A 25,730-nucleotide genomic window follows, 5' to 3' on the forward strand; every position below is an offset into this window, starting at 1 on the left:
TGACCGAGGGCAGATCGTTATAGACCAGAGGCTCGGTGCGAGCGTTTCGGAAACTGCACGACTTGTCGGCTGTTCGAGGAGTGCTGTGGTGTCCTCAACAGATCGCAAAAACAAGGTGAAAGCACGTCCAGACTTCGTGGGGTTGGGCGGACACCCCTTATTAAAGATGATGGACGTAGTAGGCTGGGCAGATTTGTAAAACAGGTCAGGCGGAGAACTTTGGCGGAACTAACATTAGACTTAAATGCTGGGCAGAGTAAAAGTGTGTCTGTACAGACAGTGCACCGAACATTCTTAACGATGGGCCTTCGCAGCCGACGACCAATGGATGTGCCAATGTTAACACAACTGCATCGGCAACTACGAATGAAATGGGCACATTGACTTTCGGCACTGGACGCTGGTGCAGTGACAGAGTGTTGCATGGTGTAATAATCGCGATAAGTTTTTTTCATCATGCCGTTGGGAAGGGGGCAGGGGGCGCTAATCCGTCTTCTTCTAGGGGAACAGCTCCTTGACACCTGTACTGTGGGACGGAAACAAGCTGGCGGCGGCTTCATTATGCTCTGGGGACGGCAGTAGCATTTCTCAGCGCCATTTCAGAAGGCTAGGGTAAAAAGTGTCAAAGCTTTTCGTGTTTATAATTAAAGGAGATAACTGCTTTTAAAATCAGTCATTAGTTTATTGCAATATACAGGGTGTTTCAAAAATGACCGGTATATTTGAAACGGCAATAAAAACTAAACGAGCAGCGATAGAAATACACCGTTTGTTGCAATATGCTTGGGATAACAGTACATTTTCAGGCGGACAAACTTTCGAAATTACAGTAGTTACAATTGTCAACAACAGATGGCGCTGCAAGTGATGTGAAAGATATAGAAGACAACGCAGTCTGTGGGTGCGCCATTCTGTACGTCGTCTTTCTGCTGTAAGCGTGTGCTGTTCACAACGTGCAAGTGTGCTGTAGACAACATGGTTTATTCCTTAGAACAGAGGATTTTTCTGGTGTTGGAATTCCACCGCCTAGAACACAGTGTTGTTGCAACAAGACGACGTTTTCAACGGAGGTTTAATGTAACCAAAGGACCGAAAAGCGATACAATAAAGGATCTGTTTGAAAAATTTCAACGGACTGGGAACGTGACGGATGAACGTGCTGGAAAGGTAGGGCGACCGCGCACGGCAACCACAGAGGGCAACGCGCAGCTAGTGTAGCAGGTGATCCAACAGCGGCCTCGGGTTTCCGTTCGCCGTGTTGCAGCTGCGGTCCAAATGACGCCAACGTCCACGTATCGTCTCATGCGCCAGAGTTTACACCTCTATCCATACAAAATTCAAACGCGGCAACCCCTCAGCGCCGCTACCATTGCTGCACGAGAGACGTTCGCTAACGATATAGTGCACAGAATTGATGACGGCGATATGCATGTGGGCAGCATTTGGTTTACTGACGAAGCTTATTTTTACCTGGACGGCTTCGCCAATAAACAGAACTGGCGCATATGGGGAACCGAAAAGCCCCATCTTGCAGTCCCATCGTCCCTGCATCCTCAAAAAGTTCTGGTCTGGGCCGCCATTTCGTCCAAAGGAATCATTGGCCCATTTTTCAGATCCGAAACGATTACTGCATCACGCTATCTGGACATTCTTCGTGAATTTGTGGCGGTACAAACTGCCTTAGACGACACTGCGAACACCTCGTGGTTTATGCAAGATGGTGCCCGGCCACATCGCACGGCCGACGTCTTTAATTTCCTGAATGAATATTTCGATAATCGTGTGATTGCTTTGGGCTATCCGAAACATACAGGAGGCGGCGTGGATTGGCCTCCCTATTCGCCAGACATGAACCCCTGTGACTTCTTTCTGTGGGGACACTTGAAAGACCAGGTGTACCGCCAGAATCCAGAAACAATTGAACAGCTGAAGCAGTACATCTCATCTGCATGTGAAGCCATTCCGCCAGACACGTTGTCAAAGGTTTCGGGTAATTTCATTCAGAGACTACGCCATATTATTGCTACGCATGCTGGATATGTGGAAAATATCGTACTATAGAGTTTCCCAGACCGCAGCGCCATCTGTTGTTGAAAATTGTAACTACTGTAATTTCGAAAGTTTGTCTGCCTGAAAATGTACTGTTGTCCCAAGCATATTGCAACAAACGGTGTATTTCTATCGCTGCTCGTTTAGTTTTTATTGCCGTTTCAAATATACCGGTCATTTTTGAAACACCCTGTATGAAGTGTGATGGAGGTGAATTATTGTGCCATTAAGCATCGGTAAAGGGCTATGATTCTTCTCTTTGCAAATTTGGTACACTTTGTGCATGAAAGGAATTCTTCTGATGCGTTCCTAACTGGAAAGCCCGGTGACCAGGTGGACACAGGTAGTGCGCCCAGGGGCGAGCGGCGGTCGCGCGCCTATGTCGGCACGCTTCACAGAGGGCACGCCCCCAGAGGATTAGCGACAGGCGAAGACGCTGCATACATCAACACGCTGCCAAGGGAAGCCTTGGACACTTGCACGTGTGCCCGAGGCAGCGGAAACTACAAACTTAGAGCGAAAAACCGTAGGTGACGCGGACAGAGCGGGGAGTTGAATAGCAACGGCACGACTTGGGTGTCCAAGAATCTCCAGTGACCCAGGGAATTTTGGCCGTTTCCCGCGAGCAGAACACCTGGGAACGTAGCGGCAATACTCAAAGGGAGAAGTCTTGGTTTATTTGTATACTCTGTCTCACACAGAGTATGGCTCTCTTTTCCTCGCAGAATGCGACGGCAAGGAGGGAGGAAATTTTGAAAGGGACTTCTTCATTGGCAAGAATCTAATGTTATCTTTGAAAAATAGTACGAGCTACGTAATTTGCAGAATGGCGGAGACAAGACGCTCTAGAGGAGTGGCTCTCTCTCCCTCCAGGTGCGAGGAGCGCACTAGTATTGGACATTCGGAATATTGCTTCTGAGGAGGGAGGAGTTTACTCTTGACTGCTTCCGATAAGTCGCAAGGATTCTCTTATCGCTTCTCATGAGACAATGCACTTTGCATCCGTCGCAAACAGCGTAGAATCAAAGTTTGTTAGATCCATGTAGGCGAGCTTCACTCACTGTACGTGTTATCAAGAGCTTAACTCAGCATCACAGTTTGATTTACTACATGTCCGATGACGGTAGTACTGTTAGAACAGTTTTGAGCTTTGTGTAATGCAGTTTCACGTAGGTTTGCACTTGCAGATGGACGCATACCGTCGTCCAGTAATGATAACTTCCAGTAGCAGGTTTCGGTCACTATTTTCAGCGTACGGCATGTTAGACGCTACCAACTACGTTTCCGGCAGAGTCTTGATGCAGCCGCACGCAATCAGCCGACTCCACCGCCACGCCGACCACGCTATGAACATGGTAACACAGAAAACGCCCACTTTCCTAGCTGCGCATTCTTATTTCGCTTTCTTCAATTTCTTTGCAATGTGTTACATGCTCATAAAGACGCAAGGCACAGTATTCATCGTTGGCCCGCTAAGAGGGTCATATGTTCAGCTGTTTTTTTTTATATATATATTCCTTCCTCATTTATTGCACCAGGTTAACCCGTCTCGTGTAATTTATTTATATGTTAAATTAGAATGAAGTCATACAATCCTCATGTTAAAAGGCAAATACCATGGCCGGCACCTTTTATAATTCACTTGTTGTGAGCTCTTGGTGTCAATTCAATTCCATTTGTTTTTTTGTTGTTTTTTTATACTTTCTACAGTATCTGGCGACCCAAATTTCCTTGTTTATCATTATCTGAATAATTTGTGAGTGAATGTTCAATGAATTTGATAATTTCAGTAATTATTGCATATGCAGTTTAATGCAGGTTCACTGAATAAACCACTTATATGTTGAACAGCACTCCTTGCAATTCATTTACAGAATCTAAATAAAATTCACACCTCTTTCTCTCTCCCATACGAGGTATCATGCAAGTGGTGATGGGGGTAATGGAGGTGATGCAGACGTTCGAGGAACACAGTGGGAGCCGGCCGCGGTGGTCTAGCGGTTCTAGGCGCTCAGTCAGGAACCGCGCGACTGCTACGGTCGCAGGTTCGAATCCTGCCTCGGGCATGGATGTGTGTGATGTCCTTAGGTTAGTTAGGTTTAAGTAGTTCTAAGTTCTAGGGGACTTATGACCACAGATGTTGAGTCCCATAGTGCTCAGAGCCATTTGAACCATTTGAACACAGTGGGGAGTTACAGTTGATGTGCTGCGTCCCATGTCGCCAGATCTGAACACGACCGAACACATGTGGGATTTAATTACACGTGGCGTCAGAGCTCATTCCCCCCCTCCCCGGAATTTACGGGAATTAGGTGAGCTGGCTGGTGTGGCCGAGCGGTTCTAAGTGCTTCAGTCTGGAACCGCGCGACCGCTACGGTAGCAGGTTCGAATCGTGCCTCGGGCATGGATGTATGTGGTGTCCTTAGATTAGTTAGGTGTAAGTAGTTCTAAGTTCTAGGGGACTGATGACGTCATATGTCACGCCCCATAGTGCTCAGAGCCATTTGAACCATTTGAATTAGGTGACTTGTGTGTGGAGATATGGTGCCAGCTCCCTCCAACGACCTACCAAAGCTTCATTGCTTCCATGCCTCGACGCGTCGCCGCTGTTATCCGTGCCAAAGGAGAGGATATAATGTTCTTCTGGCCGATCAGTACATAGTACTAATTTGGGCTCTAGGTACAGGTCATCCAAGTCAGACTGTTTCGAAATTTTAAAGGTGATATTATTGTACCTAGCGGAGCAAGAAACACGAACGTTTTCGAATCATGTTGTTGTTGTTGCGGTCTTCAGTTCTGAGACTGGTTTGATGCAGCTCTCCATGCTACTCTATCCTGTGCAAGCTTCTTCATCTCCCAGTACCTACTGCAACCTACATCCTTCTGAATCTGCTTAGTGTATTCATCTCTTGGTCTCCCTCTACGATTTTTACCCTCCACGCTGCCCTCCAATGCTAAATTTGTGATCCCTTGATGCCTTAAAACAAGTCCTACCAACCGATCCCTTCTTCTAGTCAAGTTGTGCCACAAACTTCTCTTCTCCCCAATCCTATTCAATACCTCCTCCTTAGTTACGTGATCTACCCACCTTATCTTCAGCATTCTTCTGTAGCACCACATTTCGAAAGCTTCTATTCTCTTCTTGTCCAAACTGGTTATCGTCCATGTTTGACTTCCATACATTGCTACACTCCATACAAATACTTTCAGAAACGACTTCCTGACACTTAAATCTATACTCGATGTTAACAAATTTCTCTTTTTCAGAAACGATTTCCTTGTCATTGCCAGTCTACATTTTATATCCTCTCTACTTCGAGCATCATCAGTTATTTTGCTCCCTAAATAGCAAAACTCCTTTACTACTTTAAGTGTCTCATTTCCTAATCTAATCCCCTCAGCATCACCCGATTTAATTTGACTACATTCCATTATCCTCGTTTTGCTTTTGTTGATGTTCATCTTATATCCTCCTTTCAAGACACTGTCCATTCCGTTCAACTGCTCTTCCAAGTCCTTTGCTGTCTCGAATCATAATGACAGATTAAAGCTGTATGCCAGGCGAGGAATCGAACACGGGTCCTCCAGTGTACAACGCTGTTTCCAACTAAGCTATCACAATTACCGTCATGCTTTGAACGTGCTTTCAAAGAGGCAGCTAGTTCTAATCCTGTATGTGGAACAAATTTTCACCTCCAGCATTTGACCAGCACAGGGTCGAGAGGAGGTAACCTAACGCCAGATTTTGTTCCAGTGTTCTGGATTAAACTACCAAACCTCTCAGTTTCTCATGAAGTGAGGACATGTAACACTGTTGATGGTGACCCGTCCGTCGTATGGGAACTGTGGCTGCCTTGGTGCTGTTCTGGAGGAGTAGGTTTCACCACCATACGACGGACCGATCACCGTCAATTGTGTTACATCATATTAGCCGAGCGGTCTAAGGCGCTGCAGTCATGGACTATGCGGCTGGTCCCGGCGGAGGTTCGAGTCCTTCCTCGGGCATGGCTGTGTGCGTTTGTCCTTAGGATAATTTAAGTTAAGTAGTGTGTAAGCTTAGGGACTGATGATCTTAGCTATTGAGTCCCATAAGATTTCACACACATATGAACTTTTTTTGACTCGAATAGAACACACTGATTTATTGCAGTATTTACCTTTTCACCTCAAAAAATATCAAACGACACATTTTCTCTGGTACCCATAATGAAATTTTCACTTGTATAACATAGCTCACATTTTTCCAAGGGAGGCCTCTGCTTGAATTGTTCTATGGGACGACGTACGGCATTGGAGTCCCTCTCCTGCATCTATGTGAACGTAATGAACATCTGTTGCTGCATTCACAACACCGCCGGAACCGGACGAATTCGTCAAAGAGAAATTACGAAACACAAGCATAACCTTAATATAATACATGAAATTACCTAAAACGAATTGTTAATACATACTGTAATCCTCGTTAATTACAGTCTCAACAGCGCTATCAATGTATGGATAAGGTTTTACTGTTGCTACTCCTCGTAGCAGACTATATGGCTTCTTACACGGAGCAATAATTAAATATTTTAAGCCCTGTAAAACAACGATTCCATCCCTCAAGCCATGCTAAGTTATCGCTGCTTGTATAGTCTACTGGGGTAACTTTGTACCACTTTTTTCCATTTTTTGTAGATATTGAATACGAAATAAATTACAGATCACGGATGACATTGTAGCATTTTTCCTCTATAGTTGCTGAGTGGCCGGAAAAAGGAAAATGAGTAGTAATTATGCCCTATAAGAGTAAAATTTCAATTTTAATAGTGGTACTAAATTATTCTGTCCTTCAGCTTAACTTTAGACCAGTCTTTAAAAAAGCCACAGTATTTTTTGCATATCTAATTCTTTAACTAATAATGAGAAAAACTTACAGAGTTGGAACGAACATTTATCTGCGGTTCTAAATCGTGCGTCTAATGCTGCTAACGACCTTCTTTTTAAAGTCCCTCAGCGACCCCAACAACCATGGATGGAAGTTCCACCCAGATACAAAGACTTCACCAAAGCACAAAATGAAGTAAGACAAAGAACAGCTCCCGGTTCTGATATCATCCCTTAGGAAAAGGGAGGAATACTCTTCCAGTTTAGACTTTTCACACTCATCCTCTTAATTTGGAAAACTCAATTCATCATTATCTACAATAAAGACGATCGCAGTGCATATTGGAACCACGGAGGTCTATCGCCATTGTGAGCTGCAGGTAAAATTCTCGCTTAATTTTTTTTTTAAATTGACTCCAAATTATTTTAGAGATGGTTTTTCCTAAATCTCAGTGTAGTTACTGAGCCTCCAGAGGTGCAACAGGTATGATTTTCTGTATTGGATGGCACAAGGAAAACTGCACAGAGCAACAGAAGCCGATATATTTTAGTTTTCTACGACCTGGAAAAAGCATTTGATTCAGTAGCCAGATCTGTCATGCGGAAAGTACTGAGACACTTTAGATGTCGTGAACGGTATGTGGAAATGGTTCAAGCTCTCCGTGATGGCATGTGAGGTAGGACCTTCAAGGCGTCCTTGCATCGAATTTGTTCCCATTCACGCAGAGCTGAAGCAAGACAGTGTGATCACTCCCATAGTCTGTTCACTGCACATGGCTGCCATGCTGTACGAATCATCCGCAAACAACCAAGGCATGGAAAAAAATGGTTCAAATGGCTCTGAGCACTATGGGACTCAACTGCTGTGGTCATCAGTCCCCTAGAACTTAGAACTACTTAAACCTAACTAACCTAAGGACATCACACACATCCATGCCCGAGGCAGGATTCGAACCTGCGACCGTAGCAGTCGCACGGTTCCGGACTGCGCGCCTAGAACCGCGAGACCACCGCGGCCGGCCAAGGCATGGAGATTAAGTTTCGTTTTGGTGGACTTTTCTTCAGAGTGGCAAGAATTCGTTCACAAAGACATACCCAAGTTACCGAGGTGACACAGTTGCCGTATGGTGATGACACCGTATTTTCTGCTTAATATCTGCGGAATTACTGCAGTCGGACTACTGTTCTGAAACTGCGTATGATCGCTTTCATCTAACCGTCAATGCATAAGAAAAAAGAAGCCACTAGTACAATCTGCCAAGGATTAACTCTCTCAATTTGGACGCAACACTGGAGCAAGCTGTTCACTGTTCATATCTTGGAAACATCTCGTGTGAACGGTGCACCAGCGAACAGGATGTTGGTAAAAGAACTGGGGCTCCTCACGCAGCATTCGGGTGGTTGATGGACGGAATCTTCACGAATAAAGACCTAAAGCTGCATATCAAACTCGTGGTGTACAGGGCTGTTGTCATTTCCACGCTTCTGCATGGCTGTGAAACTTGGACGCGCTAATGCTGCGATATCAAAAACCTTGACCGCTTCCATCAAAACGTTGAGGTATGTCTTGAACATTAAGTAGGAGGAATTTGCAGTTCTCGAGGAAGTGCGTATAAATATCATGGAGACAACCATCATCTCTCAACAACTGATGAGGTTAGGCCCTACTCACCGTGTGAGTAATACCAGGCTTTCCTGCTAACTCTTCTCTGGCAGTAAAACTCATGAAGCCTCTCTTATGAGCTGTAAAGACCAGATAAAAAACATCATGAAGACCACCGGTGTAAATATACGAACACGCCGTGGACTTTTTGCATCCACCGCTCGTAAGGTACCCCTTAGGTTCAAGGCACATTTTATTTATTTTCCAGTTTTACAATTTTGGATCGCTTCTGCAGGTATAATGCACCAATCAGTGGGTAAAGCGGTACTGTAAAATACACCAAGCCTGGAGTAAGAGTTTAGTTCCCAAGCTGGCTGAAGGAGCCTCTGGGCCATACGGCGGTAGCAGTGGACGATGGTCCAAGACGCTGTAGCTAGATACGAGGATGCCCGTTGCGTCAGCAGCGTGGTACGTAGGGAAAGCACAGTCGTTCTAGAGCGAAGCAGGTGATCTTGCTTAACATCCTACTAAAAGCCGGTTTTTCCAGTACAAACGTTAAGAGAAGCCTGCACATCATAAATAATTTCTCAGAACAACATTATAAATCCATAAATCGATCATTATAATAAATATATTAATAATGTTTACGGTAACGAAAATGTATGAGCGGGTACGAAAGATCACGACTGTAAATACGATGTAGAGGATGTCCGCTGTAGTCGTCAGTCGCGGTCAGGATGCCTTCCGATATACTTCTGTCGTAAGACCGTGCTCTAAGGAAACAGTTTTCAGTTAAATCATTATCAGTTATGTTAATATTATCGTTCTACGGTGTTTAATAAATAAATGCATCATAATAGCATCATTTGAACGTTACTCCGAATAATATAGCTTCCAGCTTCATAGCTTAGAATCACGGTAAGTGTAATCTCACTTTACGGAGGACCCGACGGCGCTGATATTGCTACTGTGAGGGCATCAACTTAGAGAGGTTCTCGGCGAAACAGGCAGAAAAAGTCATACACGACGACTCATAAGAAAATTCAAGGGCGGATTGTCTTAATCTCCGCGAAACTCATATGGAAAAGGACGGCCAGTCATACTGCAAGCCTCTTATACCATCCTCTGAGGACTCATTGGCTAAACTGAGACATTTCTGGGGGTTAGTACAAGTGGGGAGTTCCTGCACGCTGTCAAATTATTTGAAGGAGAACGTCTCAACTTCTTATCTGGGTATGAATTAAACTGATGTGTACGTCGAATTGTCAAAAAGAAACTCACACCGTTTCCCGTGTTGAGACGGCTGTGTGGACGTTTCGAAAGCCAATTGAAATACACTCCTGGAAATGGAAAAAAGAACACATTGACACCGGTGTGTCAGACCCACCATACTTGCTCCGGACACTGCGAGAGGGCTGTACAAGCAATGATCACACGCACGGCACAGCGGACACACCAGGAACCGCGGTGTTGGCCGTCGAATGGCGCTAGCTGCGCAGCATTTGTGCACCGCCGCCGTCAGTGTCAGCCAGTTTGCCGTGGCATACGGAGCTCCATCGCAGTCTTTAACACTGGTAGCATGCCGCGACAGCGTGGACGTGAACCGTATGTGCAGTTGACGGACTTTGAACGAGGGCGTATAGTGGGCATGCGGGAGGCCGGGTGGACGTACCGCCGAATTGCTCAACACGTGGGGCGTGAGGTCTCCACAGTACATCGATGTTGTCGCCAGTGGTCGGCGGAAGGTGCACGTGCCCGTCGACCTGTGACCGGACCGCAGCGACGCACGGATGCACGCCAAGACCGTAGGATCCTACGCAGTGCCGTAGGGGACCGCACCGCCACTTCCCAGCAAATTAGGGACACTGTTGCTCCTGGGGTATCGGCGAGGACCATTCGCAACCGTCTCCATGAAGCTGGGCTACGGTCCCGCACACCGTTAGGCCGTCTTCCGCTCACGCCCCAACATCGTGCAGCCCGCCTCCAGTGGTGTCGCGACAGGCGTGAATGGAGGGACGAATGGAGACGTGTCGTCTTCAGCGATGAGAGTCGCTTCTGCCTTGGTGCCAATGATGGTCGTATGCGTGTTTGGCGCCGTGCAGGTGAGCGCCACAATCAGGACTGCATACGACCGAGGCACACAGGGCCAACACCCGGCATCATGGTGTGGGGAGCGATCTCCTACACTGGCCGTACACCACTGGTGATCGTCGAGGGGACACTGAATAGTGCACGGTACATCCAAACCGTCATCGAACCCATCGTTCTACCATTCCTAGACCGGCAAGGGAACTTGCTGTTCCAACAGGACAATGCACGTCCGCATGTATCCCGTGCCACCCAACGTGCTCTAGAAGGTGTAAGTCAACTACCCTGGCCAGCAAGATCTCCGGATCTGTCCCCCATTGAGCATGTTTGGGACTGGATGAAGCGTCGTCTCACGCGGTCTGCACGTCCAGCACGAACGCTGGTCCAACTGAGGCGCCAGGTGGAAATGGCATGGCAAGTCGTTCCACAGGACTACATCCAGCATCTCCACGATCGTCTCCATGGGAGAATAGCAGCCTGCATTGCCGCGAAAGGTGGATATACACTGTACTAGTGCCGACATTGTGCATGCTCTGTTGCCTGTGTGTATGTGCCTGTGGTTCTGTCAGTGTGATCATGTGATGTATCTGACCCCAGGAATGTGTCAATAAAGTTTCCCCTTCCTGGGACAATGAATTCACGGTGTTCTTATTTCAATTTCCAGGAGTGCATATGGAGAACGTCGTGGACATGAAGAGGGCAAGCTCCAAGCAAGAAAGCTCAGTCATCCTTCAGTTACAGCCACACTCTCCTCCAACCATTCAGCGTGATTTGCTTGGGCGCAAGCTTTAAGCTACGACTGATCTGTTAAGTCATCACAAATACATCCATAAGCGGTGTTGGAATGCTCTTTCTAGATAGGAATAAGTTATGTACACCCGGATCGAGTTGCAGCCGATGACGGGAGTAGAATAGACCATGCCAAAAGGAAATCACGTGTTCATAAGAAGTAAAAAGAAATAGTGTTAATTAACCGTTGTAGGATTACTTTGAAATAACAAGATACTTGAATCATCCCCTGCAGTTCAATTTAAATCTCTGTTGTCAGCAGCTGTACAACTAAATCTATGTCTATATACATAACCCGCAAGCTACCGTAAAATGAGAGGCGAAGGCAACCTGTACCGCTACTAGAAAATTCCTGTCCTGTTCAAATCACAAATACAGCCAGGAAAATGCGACTGTCGATTATGCCTCTATATGAGCCCTAATCTCACCTATCTTATCGTCGTAGTCCTTACGCGAAATGTATGTTGGCGGTAGTGGAATCATTCTGCAGTCAGCTTCAAATGCCGATTTTCTAAATTTTTCTAAACAGTGTTCCTCAAAAAGAACTTCCCATTCCCTCCAGGGATTTTCAGTTGAGTTCCCGAAGCATCTCTGTAACACTTGTGTGTTGTTCGAACCTACCTGTGACGATTCTACAAGCCCCCCTCTGAACTCATTAGATGTTTTCCTTGAATCCTACCTGGTACGGATTCAAAACGCTTGAATAGCACTCAAGACTCTGAAACTTCCTGGCAGATTAAAACTGTGTGCCCGACCGAGACTCGAACTCGGGACCTTTGCCTTTCGCGGGCAAGTGCTCTACCATCTCCTGCAGGAGAGCTTCTGTAAAGTTTGGAAGGTAGGAGACGAGGTACTGGCAGAAGTAAAGCTGTGCGTACCGGGCGTGAGTCGTGCTTCGGTAGCTCAGATGGTAGAGCACTTGCCCGCGAAAGGCAAAGGTCCCGAGTTCGAGTCTCGGTCGGGCACACAGTTTTAATCTGCCAGGAAGTTTCATATCAGCGCACACTCCGCTGCAGAGTGAAAATCTCATTCTACTCAAGACTATGTCGCACTAACGTCCTATATGCGGGCTCATTTTCAGATGAACCACACTCTCCGAAAATTCTTCCAAGTTTACCATTCACCTTCCCTACCACAACGCTCACATGCTTATTCCATTTAATATCGCTTTGTAACGTTGCGTCCACATATTTAAACGACGTGACTGTGTCAAGAATGCTGTATGGGATCATTACGGGTTTGTTTATCCTACTCATCAGCATTACCTTACATTTTTCTGCATTTATATCTAGCTGCCATTCATCACCCCAACTAGAAGTTTTGTCTAAGTCGTCTTGTATCCTATAGTCACTCAACTTCGACACATTCCCGTATATCACAGCGTCATCAGCAAATAACACCAGATTTATTCCCACCCTAAGCGCCACATCATTTATGTATATAGCAAATAACAGCGGTCCTAACACACTTCCCTGGGGCGCTCCTGACGATACCCTTATCTCTGATGGACACTCGCCTTCAAGGATAACATACTGGGTTCTACTACTTAAGAAGTCTCCGAGCGACTCAGATACCTGTTAACGAGTTAACCTATTCCATATGCCCGTATCTTCATTAACAGTCAGGAGTGGGGCACCGTGAGAAATGCTTTCTGGAAATCTAGACGTATGAAATCTGTCTCTTACTCTTCATCCACAGTTTGCAATATATCATGTGACAAAATAGCAAGTTGAGTTTCGCACAAGCGATGCTTCCTAAAACCATGTTAATTCGTGGACATAGGTTGTTCGGTCTCATGAAAATCTGCTATATTCGAACTGAGAATATTTTCAATGACTCTGCAGCAAATCGATGTTAAGGATAATGGTCTGTAATTTTACAGGTCGTTACTTTACACTTCTTATATACAGAAGTCATCTCCGCTTTTTTTTCCCGATGGTTGGGACCTTACGCTGGGCGAGAGATTCGCAATAAAGGCAATCTAGATAAGGGGTCAATGTCCTACAGTATTCTTCGTAAAACCGATTTGGAATTCCATACGGACCTGTCGGTTCATTTATTTCCAAATGTTTCAGTTGGTTCTCTTCGTCATGAATGCTTATAGCCACGTCGTCCACACCGGAGTCTGTTCGTTGCTCTCTTCAGAACAGTCACAACTAAATAATAAGGACGTATCTGAGAGCTGTAGGCTAATATACTTTTTACTAACAAATGCACGTTTTACAGTTTTAAGGTAATGAGTATTAATGAAGCAGATAATGCCATGGAGATTTTATTGTCTCTCCGTCCGTTCTAACTTTTTCAAACGTAATCGAATAATATTTTATGTATCTTGCAACGAATTGTTATAACAAATCTAATTTATATTTATCCAGCATTCTTACATCAATCTACACAACAGAAGTAATGTTGCCCCGTGCTGCCATCTCCCGCAGTTAGAGCGTAACGTGTTAGTTCCGTGTACAGACCTGACATCTTCCGTGAGAATCGCGAACCAAAAGGCAGCCAGCGCGTGTGGACGTTCAGTTCTTCAGACGGAGAACAATAGCAGTCTGCATATTTCTTTTTTCGAAATAACTAGTAACTTCAGTTATTTAAAAGGGCTTTATAATAATTACTAGTCCAGTAGCCATTAACCTTCAAAAATGATCATTTATTTTGGAAAATGTTTGCGGTCGTGAGTGACGTATGTGGCGGTGCTGTAGAACGATGGTACTCTTAGTTACTATTTCTTACACAGTAGGACGCGAATTTGTCGAACGATTAGTAATAGTGACATTACGTGGCAGACACGTATTACTCACAACACTTAAAAGTATGAGGCTGCGGAAATCGCAGTTACAAACATGTGACGATGTACAGTGTCTGATTTGAATAAAAATCCGTAACCGAAGGCGTGGCAGAGATAGCATTTACAGTTTTGGTTCATCTTCAGACACGGGTTTCTACAAGACTTAAAGATTCTTAGGGAGAATTAAAAACGCTTTGTATAATCGTGAATGAACAATTCTTTCTTTTTCCGCAATTAGCATTTGGATTTACTTGATGTTATCTTTGACCTTTCTGTGGGATGTCAATATTGCCGTTTCTCATGGTCTGTACACACTTTATCGCTCTTCATTGTTTTCTCAGTACCCTTCCCCCTACTGCCCACTGGACTATCTTTCGATATGACGTCAGTCACTTTCTCCGTCGGTGGAGATTTATTCTCTCGACTGCTCCAAGTTAAATGTTTCAGTTTCTTTTCTTCTTTTTATTTGTGTATTTATCTGTACCGTTTCGACAGTACTCACGTTTGAGTTAATTCTTGTTTATTGTTTTCCGATTTAATCTCTCTGCATTTTTCATTTCCGCCATCTGCTGTTCTCCAAAAGCATTTCCTGAGAAACCCTGAGCTCCAGGCTAATGACACATGCAGGTCGCTTATATTGTTCAAGAGCGCTCCCTATTTCTGCATCTTGTTGCTTCCTTACACCACCGATATTAGTTATCCTGAATTTTAGGTAATAACCATCTGTTCTATATCCTCTTATGTTGATACATAACCCACGCCCGGGTTCCCGGGTTCGATTCCCGGCGGGGTCAGGGATTTTTTCGGCCTCGTGATGACTGGGTGTTGTGTGATGTCCTTAGGTTAGTTAGGTTTACGTAGTTCTAAGTTCTAGGGGACTGATGACCATAGATGTTAAGTCCCATAGTGCTCAGAGCCATTGGAACCATTTTTGTTGATACATAAGTTTATTTCAGCAGTAGACATTATATCACCGCTATGTTCTAGTGGTAGTCACTCCAAAGTATACACTGCACTCTCCACGAATGATAATTATTATTCTATTGAAGTTTTCCTTTCAACCAGTATAGTATATTACCTGCAGATTTTTCTGCCGTAGTTGGAATTTTATTCCTACGGCTGAGGTTAAAGGGATGGGGATATTTTTACTTTCTCTTCAATTTCACTCGCCGTAGCCCGTGCCTTTCAAGTTATGGAATTACATTTGGCAGGTAATTATTAGTTTAAGAGTAAACAGACTCTGAGACTGAACTCTAAAATGATGCCAAGTATATAACGCAAAACATGTTATTGTAGTTGTTCACGCAACTTTTTACTTGAAGCGTTAAAAGAGAGAGTGTATTAACTGAATGTATATGTTGACTTTGTACTCCCAGTAGTGTGCCCTTTTTTGTTTATTGCTAACATTAGACGCACGCGCACATCTTCAGTGGCCTGCATTGCCAAAGATAATATAGCTTTCAAAAGACTTTTTATCTCCAGTGTCTCCTGTTTCATGTAAGTTAATGTGACCGATATTTTTCATGTATGGTAGTTTAACTCGCCTTACGTGTACTGGATTCCTAGCCAAAGACCTATTTTTATGACATTATCATAATTATCTAATTATGTGAAACTGATATATGTGTATAGTGTTCTGCGCCCAGTCAGTTAACATAAACGTACGGTGGTGCGTCAGCTTGTAAAGCAATCATCACTGGATAAAACCAATATTTCAGGCCTAATTCTGAGTCTACTATGGCAATGACAATCTTCATAAAAATATACGAGGGCCGTTCAGAAAGTAACCTCCGGTTGATTTAAAAAAATACACCAAGTTAAATAAAAATATTTTAATATATACATCTTACAACTACATCTTTGCACTATTTTTCTACATAGTCTCCATAGCGATTGAGGCACTTATCGTATCTCTTCACAAGCTTTGAAATTCCTTCTGCATAAAAATCACCCGCTTGTGCCTGGAGCCAGCCTGTGACCGCATCTTTGAGCTCTTCGTCGTCATCAAACCGCTGTGACCCGAGCCATTTCTTCAAATGCATGAAGAGGTGATAATCACTTGGCGCCAGGTCTGGGCTGTAAGGTGGATGGTTGATAACGTCCCACTTGAAGGACTCAAGAAGGGCCGTTGTTCTGCGAGCAGAGTGAGGACGGGCGTTATCGTGCAAAAAAACGATACCGGAAGTAAGCATACCACGGCGTTTGTTCTGTATAGCCCGTCGTAACTTTTTTATTGTTTCACAGTACACGTCTTGATTAATGGTCGTACCACGTTCCATGAATTCAACCAACAACACCCCTTTGGCATCCCAAAACACTGTTGCCATCAGTTTTCTGGCAGAAAAATCTTGCGAGGCTTTTCTTGGTTTGGTAGGCGAATTTGAATGTGCCCACATCTTTGATTGTTCTTTTGTCTCAGGGTTCACGTACTTAATCCAGGTTTCGTCACCGGTCACGATTCTGTTTAACAATGGTTCTCCTTCGTCCTCATAACGTGACAGAAAGTCTAATGCAGAGGCCATTCTTTGAGTTTTGTGGTGGTCGGTAAGAATTTTGGGCACCCATCGTGCACAGAACTTACGGTAAGCCAATCTTGCTGTCACTATCTCGTACAAGAGAGTCTTAGAAATCTGTGGAAAACCAGTAGACAACTCCGACATTGAGAAACGTCGATTTTCACGAACTTTTGCATCAACTGTCTGAACGAGTTCGTCAGTCACCAATGATGGTCTACCACTCCTCTCTTCATCATGAACGTTTTCTCGTCCACTTTTAAATAAACGTACCCATTCACGGACAACTCCTTCACTCATAACTCTTGGTCCGTACGTGGCACAAAGCTCACGATGAATAGCTTCTGCAGAATATCCTTTGGCTGTAAAAAACCTTATGACAGCACGCACTTCACATTTGGCGGGGTTTTCTATTGCAGCACACATTTCAAACTGCCACAAAAACTAAACTAGCGCAGGTATGACGTTCACTCGACCACGGCTTGATGCCGACTGACCTGTTGAGTACGTGAACGCACAGATGGCGTCGCTACTCCCCCCACAACCCGCACTGTGACCAATCGGAGGTTACTTTCTGAACCGCCCTCGTAGATGTTGTGAAACTGTCAACTGCAATGTGTTTTACATACGAATATTATGATTAAGTTGTTTATTTGATAGATTACATCATTTCATTTCCAGTTTGTATTAGCTATGTTAATGGAACCACACCAGTGGTATTTAACCTTTTTTCTCAGCATACCAAAGAAGACAATTTTCCATTCCAGCCTGTATCCCTAAGCATAGTCCTAGAGCTATTTTTAATTTAAATTTTACAAAAGCTTATCTAAAATACGTTATAAAATTTATGGATTATTAAATACTACAAAATGGAGGTTAGTGTTATAAATGCATACAATAAATACAGGAACTAAGAGACCGATAGTACATACACATACAAAAATTACTCGAAGTTTTATATGTCTCTGACCAATTAATAAGCTGCCCGAGCTTGTTTTGGGACACCAGCTTCTCTATTCGTGGCTGAATCTACGTTGTATGAACGGTGATTCCGGATCCAAGCAATTCCTTTGTTATCTTTCTATTACTGTCAGTGCAGAGAAACCCCGCTCACACTTGTAAATAGAGGGGAATGATAGAATGTGTGGAGGAATACACCTTCTCGCACTTTTCACTGATGCTGGTTCAACACTATCACCACTGTCACTTGCTTCAGCGTTTTTATGTTTTCCTCTTATTACGAATTAATCTGTCTTACAGCAAAAGTTTAACTATGTTGTCCACTACCGCAATAACAAACAGAAATTCAACGGTGATACTCTGAAAATAAGTTCACAAATATCAAGAATGAGATGTGAGACTTATGAGCAAAGGAAACGATCTTACACATCATACACGCGAAATTATACTAAATACCAAAAGATTATAAATCAGTCGGTAACATACATTCGCAGACGCATTTGAAACAAACAGTACAATAATTAACGATCTCATCTGTAAGATGTCATTGTTGGGTAGACAGGTAGAGTAACCAAAATGGATTCTTGGATAGAGGACCATTCTGATCTCTCGGGCTGAAATATTTTTCGTTATTTGTGATCATTAAGGAAATATAGTGTCTGTACGCGTATTTTAAATTTTACGTACCGTAAAAAGGGCTAACTATGGCCGCTTTTTAAGGCCTTTTTTTAATTTTAATGTGACGATGAAAACGAAACATTGTGACTAAATTATAGACATTCTCCTTGGTATATTACACACAATCATGTGGAAAGGTAACTGTCAGGATGCATTTTGCTTGCTTTATAAAATTTTTGGTCGTGGCCGAAGTTTCCCAGAGAATGGGTAATTTACACTTCAGTAAGTTATTTCGAAATATGTCCAATTTGTCTTTTACGTTCTTGAAAAAATATATCATGAAATTTAAGCATTCTGTATTACAAATTTCCAAATAAGAGTAGTAACGTAAAAATTAATAAATCTCTGCAGTAAGGAAGCAAGGATTCCCGATTTTTCCTGTACGAATTTCTTTCTTTGTTCAAGGTAAAGCGTATATTTCGGAGGCGTGGCATAACGATAATTTCCCTTTCCGAGACTCTTCAATGCATTTTGTAAATCACCTTTCTTTTAGTCATAATAGTCGCTCCCTCCTACTTTCCTACGTACTTTCGGCTTCACAGTTATTGGTCGTTCCCCTCTGACGCATGCGTACTTAGTCTGTGGCAGCATCAGTCCCGTTTTTTTATAGCCACATCTTATACACTTTCCCTAGCAAGTCAGCGCCCGCACCTTTCCTGCTCAGCATCCACTCTCGCGCTGAAAAGTGATCTTAATAATTTGGTCCACCCTGCGTACCAGGTATAACAGCTCTGTCATGTTTGGTTCTCCCAATTATTTCAAAGAGTAAGAGGGAATGTTCTCTAATCGAGGTGCCTTGTTTCAACTTGAAGCATGTCACTGCTCTACCACATCCTTCTCGCAACATCACTTCTTTCATAAAAAATAAAACGCTGTCTTGCATGAATAGACATTCTGATCACGTTAAAGCAGTCGTGTCACTGAAACTTGCTGACAGATTAAAACTGTGTATCGGACCGAGACTCAAACTCAGGACCGTTGCCATTCGCGGCAAGTGGTCTACCAGCTGAGTTACCCAAGCACGACTCAGCACCCGTCGTCAAAGCTTCAATACTGCCAATACCTCGTCTCCTATCTTACAAACTTCAGAGAAGCTCTCCTGCGAAGGTAGGAGACGAGGTACTGGCAATATTAAAGTTGTGAGGGCGGGTCCTGAGTCGTGATTGGATAGCTCAGATGGTAGAACACTCTTCCGCAAAAGGTAAAGGTCCCGAGTTCGAGTCTCGGTCCGGCACACAGTTTTAATCTGCCTGGAAGTTTCATATCAGCGCCCTCTCCGGTGCAGAGTGAAAATTTCATTCTGGTTCAAATGGTTAAAACGGCTCTGAGCACTATGGCACTTAACATCTGAGGTCATCAGTCCCCTAGAACTTAGAACTACTTAAACCTAAGTAACCTAAGGACATCACAAACATCCATGCCTGAGGCAGGATTCGAACCTGCGACCGTAGCGGTTCATATCAGCGCACTCTCCGGTGCAGAGTGAAAATTTCATTCTGGTTCAAAAGGTTAAAATGGCTCTGATCACTATGGCACTTAACATCTGAGGTCATCAGTCCCCTAGAACTTAGAACTACTTAAACCTAACTAACCTAAGGACATCACAAACATCCATGCCTGAGGCAGGATTCGAACCTGCGACCGTAGCAGTTCATATCAGCGCACTCTCCGGTGCAGAGTGAAAATTTCATTCTGGTTCAAATGGTTAAAATGGCTCTGAGCACTATGGCACTTAACATCTGAGGTCATCAGTCCCCTAGAACTTAGAACTACTTAAACCTAACTAACCTGAGGACATCACAAACATCCATGCCTGAGGCAGGATTCGAACCTGCGACCGTAGCGGTCGCGCGGTTCCAGGCTGAAGCGCCTAGAACCGCTCGGCCACAGCTGCCGGCTACATTATGTAGCCGTGTTATTCTTTCCGTGCCTGCGCCTCCTAACATGAATGAGATTGTGGAAATGCAGCGGCTCCTTCCATTCCCAGTAATGTTCCAGCACGAGACCGTGTCCCACAGTAGTACCTCACTCAGTCTGTGGTCCTGTGTATTGCAGGTGCCAGGATTCCCAGACACGTACCGCATGCTGCGCCACGACCACCCACCGACGCAGAAGAGGGCGTCGCATACCATGACTCAGAGGCTGGCAGCTGACGCAAGGGTGAGTGTCACGCCCACCTACACATTTATCTCTTGTCCTGTATTTGAACCTTAGAGCGTCCTTTTCTAAGATAGAAAATTCTTCATATTTATTCAAATTACATCAATTCATCAGCGTCTTCAGAGGATTAACTCGGAGGCCTAGAGCCATAAGTATCTATAAAATGTATGTTTTGAGATAAAGGCAAAACAAATTTTACAAGAGTAGAAACACTATCATTGTTACCACCTAAGTTCACGACGCTGGTAATCATGATACCTCATGGTTTATAGAATATGTTTACACTCACTAAATTTTTAACTTTAGCGTTATGTACTACATAACAAAAAGATAGGCACTGCTGTAGATACTTTGTTTTGAATTCAAACATTTTGGGTCTTTCAAAACGAAGATCCATGTACTACAAATAATAAAATGGAGTGCATTCGTAAACAAAATACATTTTGCTTGATTCTGATAAAAATTCTTAACAGTGAGTTTCAGAGATTTATAAGCGTTTTACAGTGCTTCAGAAATTACATAGATCGTAATTCTATCATCACTTGACTTTAAAACAACACAACGAATTATCACTATAAGAAAATAACAATACATATGAGAAACACAATATAATTATTCAATTTATTTCTGCGGCTATCAATGAAACAGAAAAAAAGACTTACTGAAAGCTGAATATACTTTAGTCGTTATTATCATCAACAGTAAGATCTGTTTCTTTACCAGTTGATGTATCTACCATTAATGACTTATAGAAATTATGGTACTGCTTCGGTATTATTCGCAAGTTGCAAAGATTTGGAAGATCCTTAAGCTTTTCCATCTTATGAGTGAGAACTGAAGGAGAATACAAAGGCTGAAGTGTGAAAGATTGTTCCAACTCCAGTTACAGCTTTGCAGGAGATTTACATTCTTTTAAATTTTTTCCAAAGTATTGTTGCTATATGTAAAACAAATGTGATCTGAGTTTTCTTTTCTTTACAGGAACCAAAATATGTCGAACCAGTTGACTTTATTTATATCAGTGTCAACGTTTCTGTTCTTTATTTTGTAGTGTCTGATTACATCTTTGTACTGAACTTTAATAACATGATCTTTCCTGTTTGCCATTCAAACGGCCTTGAACCATTCTGATAGATCAGATACATCAAGCACTTTTATCTTTCTTCCTACTGTGGCATGAACTGAGTCAGACTCCATTTACGAGTGACCTAGCTCAAAGAACATATGTTTTACTATAGAGACATCAAGATGTTCCACAACATACAGCAATATAGCAGAGGTATTTGCATTTGTATTTTGCCCTGTACATCTATTGGAAAAGAAATTCCAGGATTTATTATCTTCCATTGTTTCTGAAAAGTTAAAAAAGCATCAGCCAATTTCTGCGTATGCACGTTTGACTGTCCTTTCACTCCGCATGTATCACGCGGCTTCTCTTGGAGTTATATTGTATAGGGTTAAGTTGAACACAGTAAGCCTTCGGCGCTAGGACAATGCTTTGCAGTTGTCTTTTCACAGTAGCAGACAGTCTCCAGATCAAATTCGTCTAAATTGGTTTTCACGTATTTTGATTTCGAAAATTAACATTGGAGTAATATCCCATGTGGTTTTATCAATCAAAGTATAGTAATTTGTGAAACAGACTTCTTGATGTGGGGGTCATCAAAGTGGCAAAGAAATTCAGGCATCAACAAAAAATTACCACATTAGTAAGTTTATTTACAAAATGTACTCTAATAACTCTTCTTGGTGTTGAGTTATATACAACGAGAGAAATTTTCTTGATAGAAACAAATAGTCTTGGATGTTGGTATAATATAGTAAGTCATTAACAAGTAGAAGAGCTCAGTAGCGTCACGTTACGTTGGTGTATCGTCTCTTTGTAGCCTTCTGTGCTAAGGTTGGTACAAGTCTGAAGCTCCACAGAGTCTGGGGTGAAGCTCTGAATCTAGCCGTTTAACAAGACACATCGGCCAGTCAGAGTCGCAGGCAGTGAGGTCGTGTCAATTCAGCATCCTCTGATTACCTTTTTGTAGTTGTATGATTGTCTTTCTTAGCCACTTCAATGACCGCAACATCAGGAAATAGAATTTACGTATTATTAAAATCTGATTTAAAAACCCACATCGAATCCTACAACAATGTTATCTTGGGAAATAAAAACACAAAAAGTATTGCCCTGAGCTGTCGACTGTGTTGCTTTTGCCCACGGTTCCTGTGTTGATTAGCAGGAGAATTGCGTACAGATTGAAAATGAGGGTCGTATTTCTTCCCAGATATGTGTGGAGCAGAATTTACTTTGAAATTAGAATTATATTAATACCCGAAAGAACAGACAGCATATCCATATAACTATATAGTTCTGGCAACACAGGTCATGACCTTCTTCTTCTGTGCGGATGCACACATATTCCCCGAACTCTTACGGGACATGGTACGAATGTCATCCACGGTAATGAGTGTGTTGGGGTGGGACTCTACAAATGTACAAGGTGAGAGTGTAGGTCTCGCGGGAGGCGTGCGCGAGATAGTCCCTGCCATGTAAGAAAGGAAGATCCCTTGTTCGAGTCCCGGTCGCGGCACACATTTTCACCTGTTCCTGTTGATATACTCTGCTGGCCACCGTAAATGCAACACCCTGAAGGAAGCATCCGAATCAAGTGAAATTTACACCATGGGTTTGCAGCGATGAGATATGCAACTGATTAGAATTTCAGCGCAGACGCACATCACGCGCGCCTGTGGCGCCACCTCATAGCGCCATATAAGGCTTGGCGATTTCGACGAGTGTACGTTCAGCACGTGTGTTTACCTTGTGGTTGTTTCACAAGACGATCAGTTATGCCTCGTAGACAACAGCGAACATCGTTTGATCAAGTATCCGAGTTCGACAGAGGAAGGATAGTGGCTTACCGAGATTGTGGATTATCATACAGAGAAATCGCTAGTCGTGTTGGACGAAACCAAACAACTGTAATGCGGATATGTGACCGTTGGATGCAGCAGGGTACGACGGACCGACGTGGTCGATCGCATTCACCTCGGTGCACCACTGCACGTGCTGATAGGCAAATTGTGCGCATGGCAGTGACGGATCGCTCAGTGACATCCCGAACCATAGCACAGCACATTGCGTCTGTAACGCTTCATCCAGTGTCTGCGCGTACCATTCGACGCCGTTTACAGCAGAGTGGTCTGTCCGCAAGACGTCCATTGCTTCGTCTACCATTGACGCAGAACCACAGACGTCTCCGTCGCCAATGGTGTGATGACAGACGGATGTGGATGGCAGAAAGGAATGACGTTGTCTTTACTGACGAGGCACGCTTCTGTCTGCAGCACCACAATGGTCGGATTCGAGTGTGGAGACACCGTGGAGAGAGGATGCTGGACAGGTGCATTATGCACCGCCACACTGGTCTTGCACCGGGTATTATGGTATGGGGCGGTATTGGATATTAGTCTCTCACGCCTCTAGTACGCATTACCGGTACTTTAAATAGCCGGCGCTACATATCCGAGGTGCTGGAGCCAGTTGTCCTTCCTTACCTTCAGGGCTCGGCCACAGTCATATTTCAACAGGATAATGCGCGACCACACGTGGCACGCATTGTCCAAAGGCTCTTCGTCAATAACCAGATTGAAGTGCTTCCCTGGCCGGCTCGCTCTCCGGATCTTTCGCCGATAGAAAACATGTGGTCCATGGTTGCTCAACGAGTGACCCAGATTACATCCCCAGCTGCCATACCAGATGATCTTTGGCAACGTGTGGAAGCTGCTTGGGCTGCTGTACCCCAGGAACACATCCAACGTCTCTTTGACTCAATGCCGAGACGTGTGGCAGCGGTGATCTCCAACAATGGCGGCTACTCTGGCTACTGATTCTGGCAGGAACCACATGTCACAGACGTCTGTAAACGTAATCATTGGAAACTTGGTCAACATGTTATCTACAAAATAAATTTTGTTGTGCTACCTCTTGTCTTTCTTGGTGTTGCATTTACGGTGGCCAGCAGTGTATATCAACGCCAGTTATCAGCTGAAGGTATTAATATAATACTAATATCGTTCTAGACGGCTGCAGATCATCAATGGTGTCTGTTCTTTCGGGTATGTTCAAAAGAACAGACACTATATCCATATAAGAATTTACTTTGCGTTTCTTTTGCGTGAACGCTTGTTGTGTGTTCCGGATTTGTGGCAATGTCGGTATTCTCCATGGCGGACTGTTTTCCTGATCATGCATTACAAAACGTGTCACACAACACTTCACACAGCTGAAATTAGCTGAGGAGGCAGCGGTGTTCCTTTCGCCTTGATTATGTTGTTGCCTATGGTTGGGGTGTACTGTGCGATGCGAAACTGAGGCCGTTGCGAGCTATCCGCGGTCAGCGTGCAAGAACAGGCACAGTAACGTGAAGTTCTACAAAGTTTTGCACTGTCTGAGCTTCGATTATTATAAGCACGTCATTGCGACCAGGGATGTTATGCTCTAGAATCTCAGTCATTATTCTGTTATCAGCAAGGTTTTGGATAATGGTATCGTGAAGCATTTCGTCTTGAAATCAGGCTCCAATAGAGCAGTTAATTTTACAGTTCCTAATCATGTCTTGCAATTCCAAGATCCATTCCTCGTAAGACTGATAATTATGAAGAAGATTGGAACGAGCAGCAGCAACATGAAAGTGAGCTTCGAAGTACTAGCACTCATCAAGTTTGCTAACAATGTTTTCGTGCGGTAGGGTTTAGGGCTCTAGCTGATGGGACAACTTCCTACACAACCTAATAATGTACATTGCTACTCCCTCCCCCCCCCCCCAGAAAAGAAAAGAGAGAATCGTAATTAACCTGATACGCTATATGCTGAAAACTGCTACCCGAGCTGCAGGCAGTATTCTGTTCATTTCTCTCCTTGTGTATCAAAATAGGGGCAACACAGAGATCCACGCAGGGAACATAGCGTGGCAGCTGCGTCAGCAGCCTCGCTTCCTGGCAGACCGACATGACCAGGAACCCACACAAACTGCAGAGTGGCTCCATCAAGAGTTAGCGATTGACAGTTTTCCTGGACCTATTGCAGTAAGGGATGAGCGATGTACAGCGTTCAGACACTTTGAAGGGCGCTGAGAGAGTCTGAGCAGAGGACTGGATGCGAATATGGAGGGGCATGTGGTCAGCCCACCGTTGTCCTGGCCGTTGTCAGTTTTGGTGACCGGTGCTGCTCCTTCTCATTCAA

General features: G+C 44.0%; 1 protein-coding gene across 2 annotated transcripts in view; it reads left to right on the forward strand.

Annotated features, from left to right (window-relative positions):
• The window catches only part of LOC126199013 (neuroendocrine convertase 1-like), a 522,936-nt gene that overhangs the window by 290,670 nt on the left and 206,536 nt on the right, over window positions 1-25,730 (forward strand). For both annotated transcript variants that reach the window (XM_049935697.1, XM_049935696.1), the window contains exon 3: window positions 20,390-20,494. In XM_049935697.1, the coding sequence (XP_049791654.1) occupies window positions 20,390-20,494 (105 nt within the window). The remainder of the gene's footprint in view (window positions 1-20,389; window positions 20,495-25,730) is intronic.

This window comes from Schistocerca nitens, chromosome 8, assembly GCF_023898315.1.
Source record: "Schistocerca nitens isolate TAMUIC-IGC-003100 chromosome 8, iqSchNite1.1, whole genome shotgun sequence".
NCBI lineage: Eukaryota > Metazoa > Arthropoda > Insecta > Orthoptera > Acrididae > Schistocerca > Schistocerca nitens.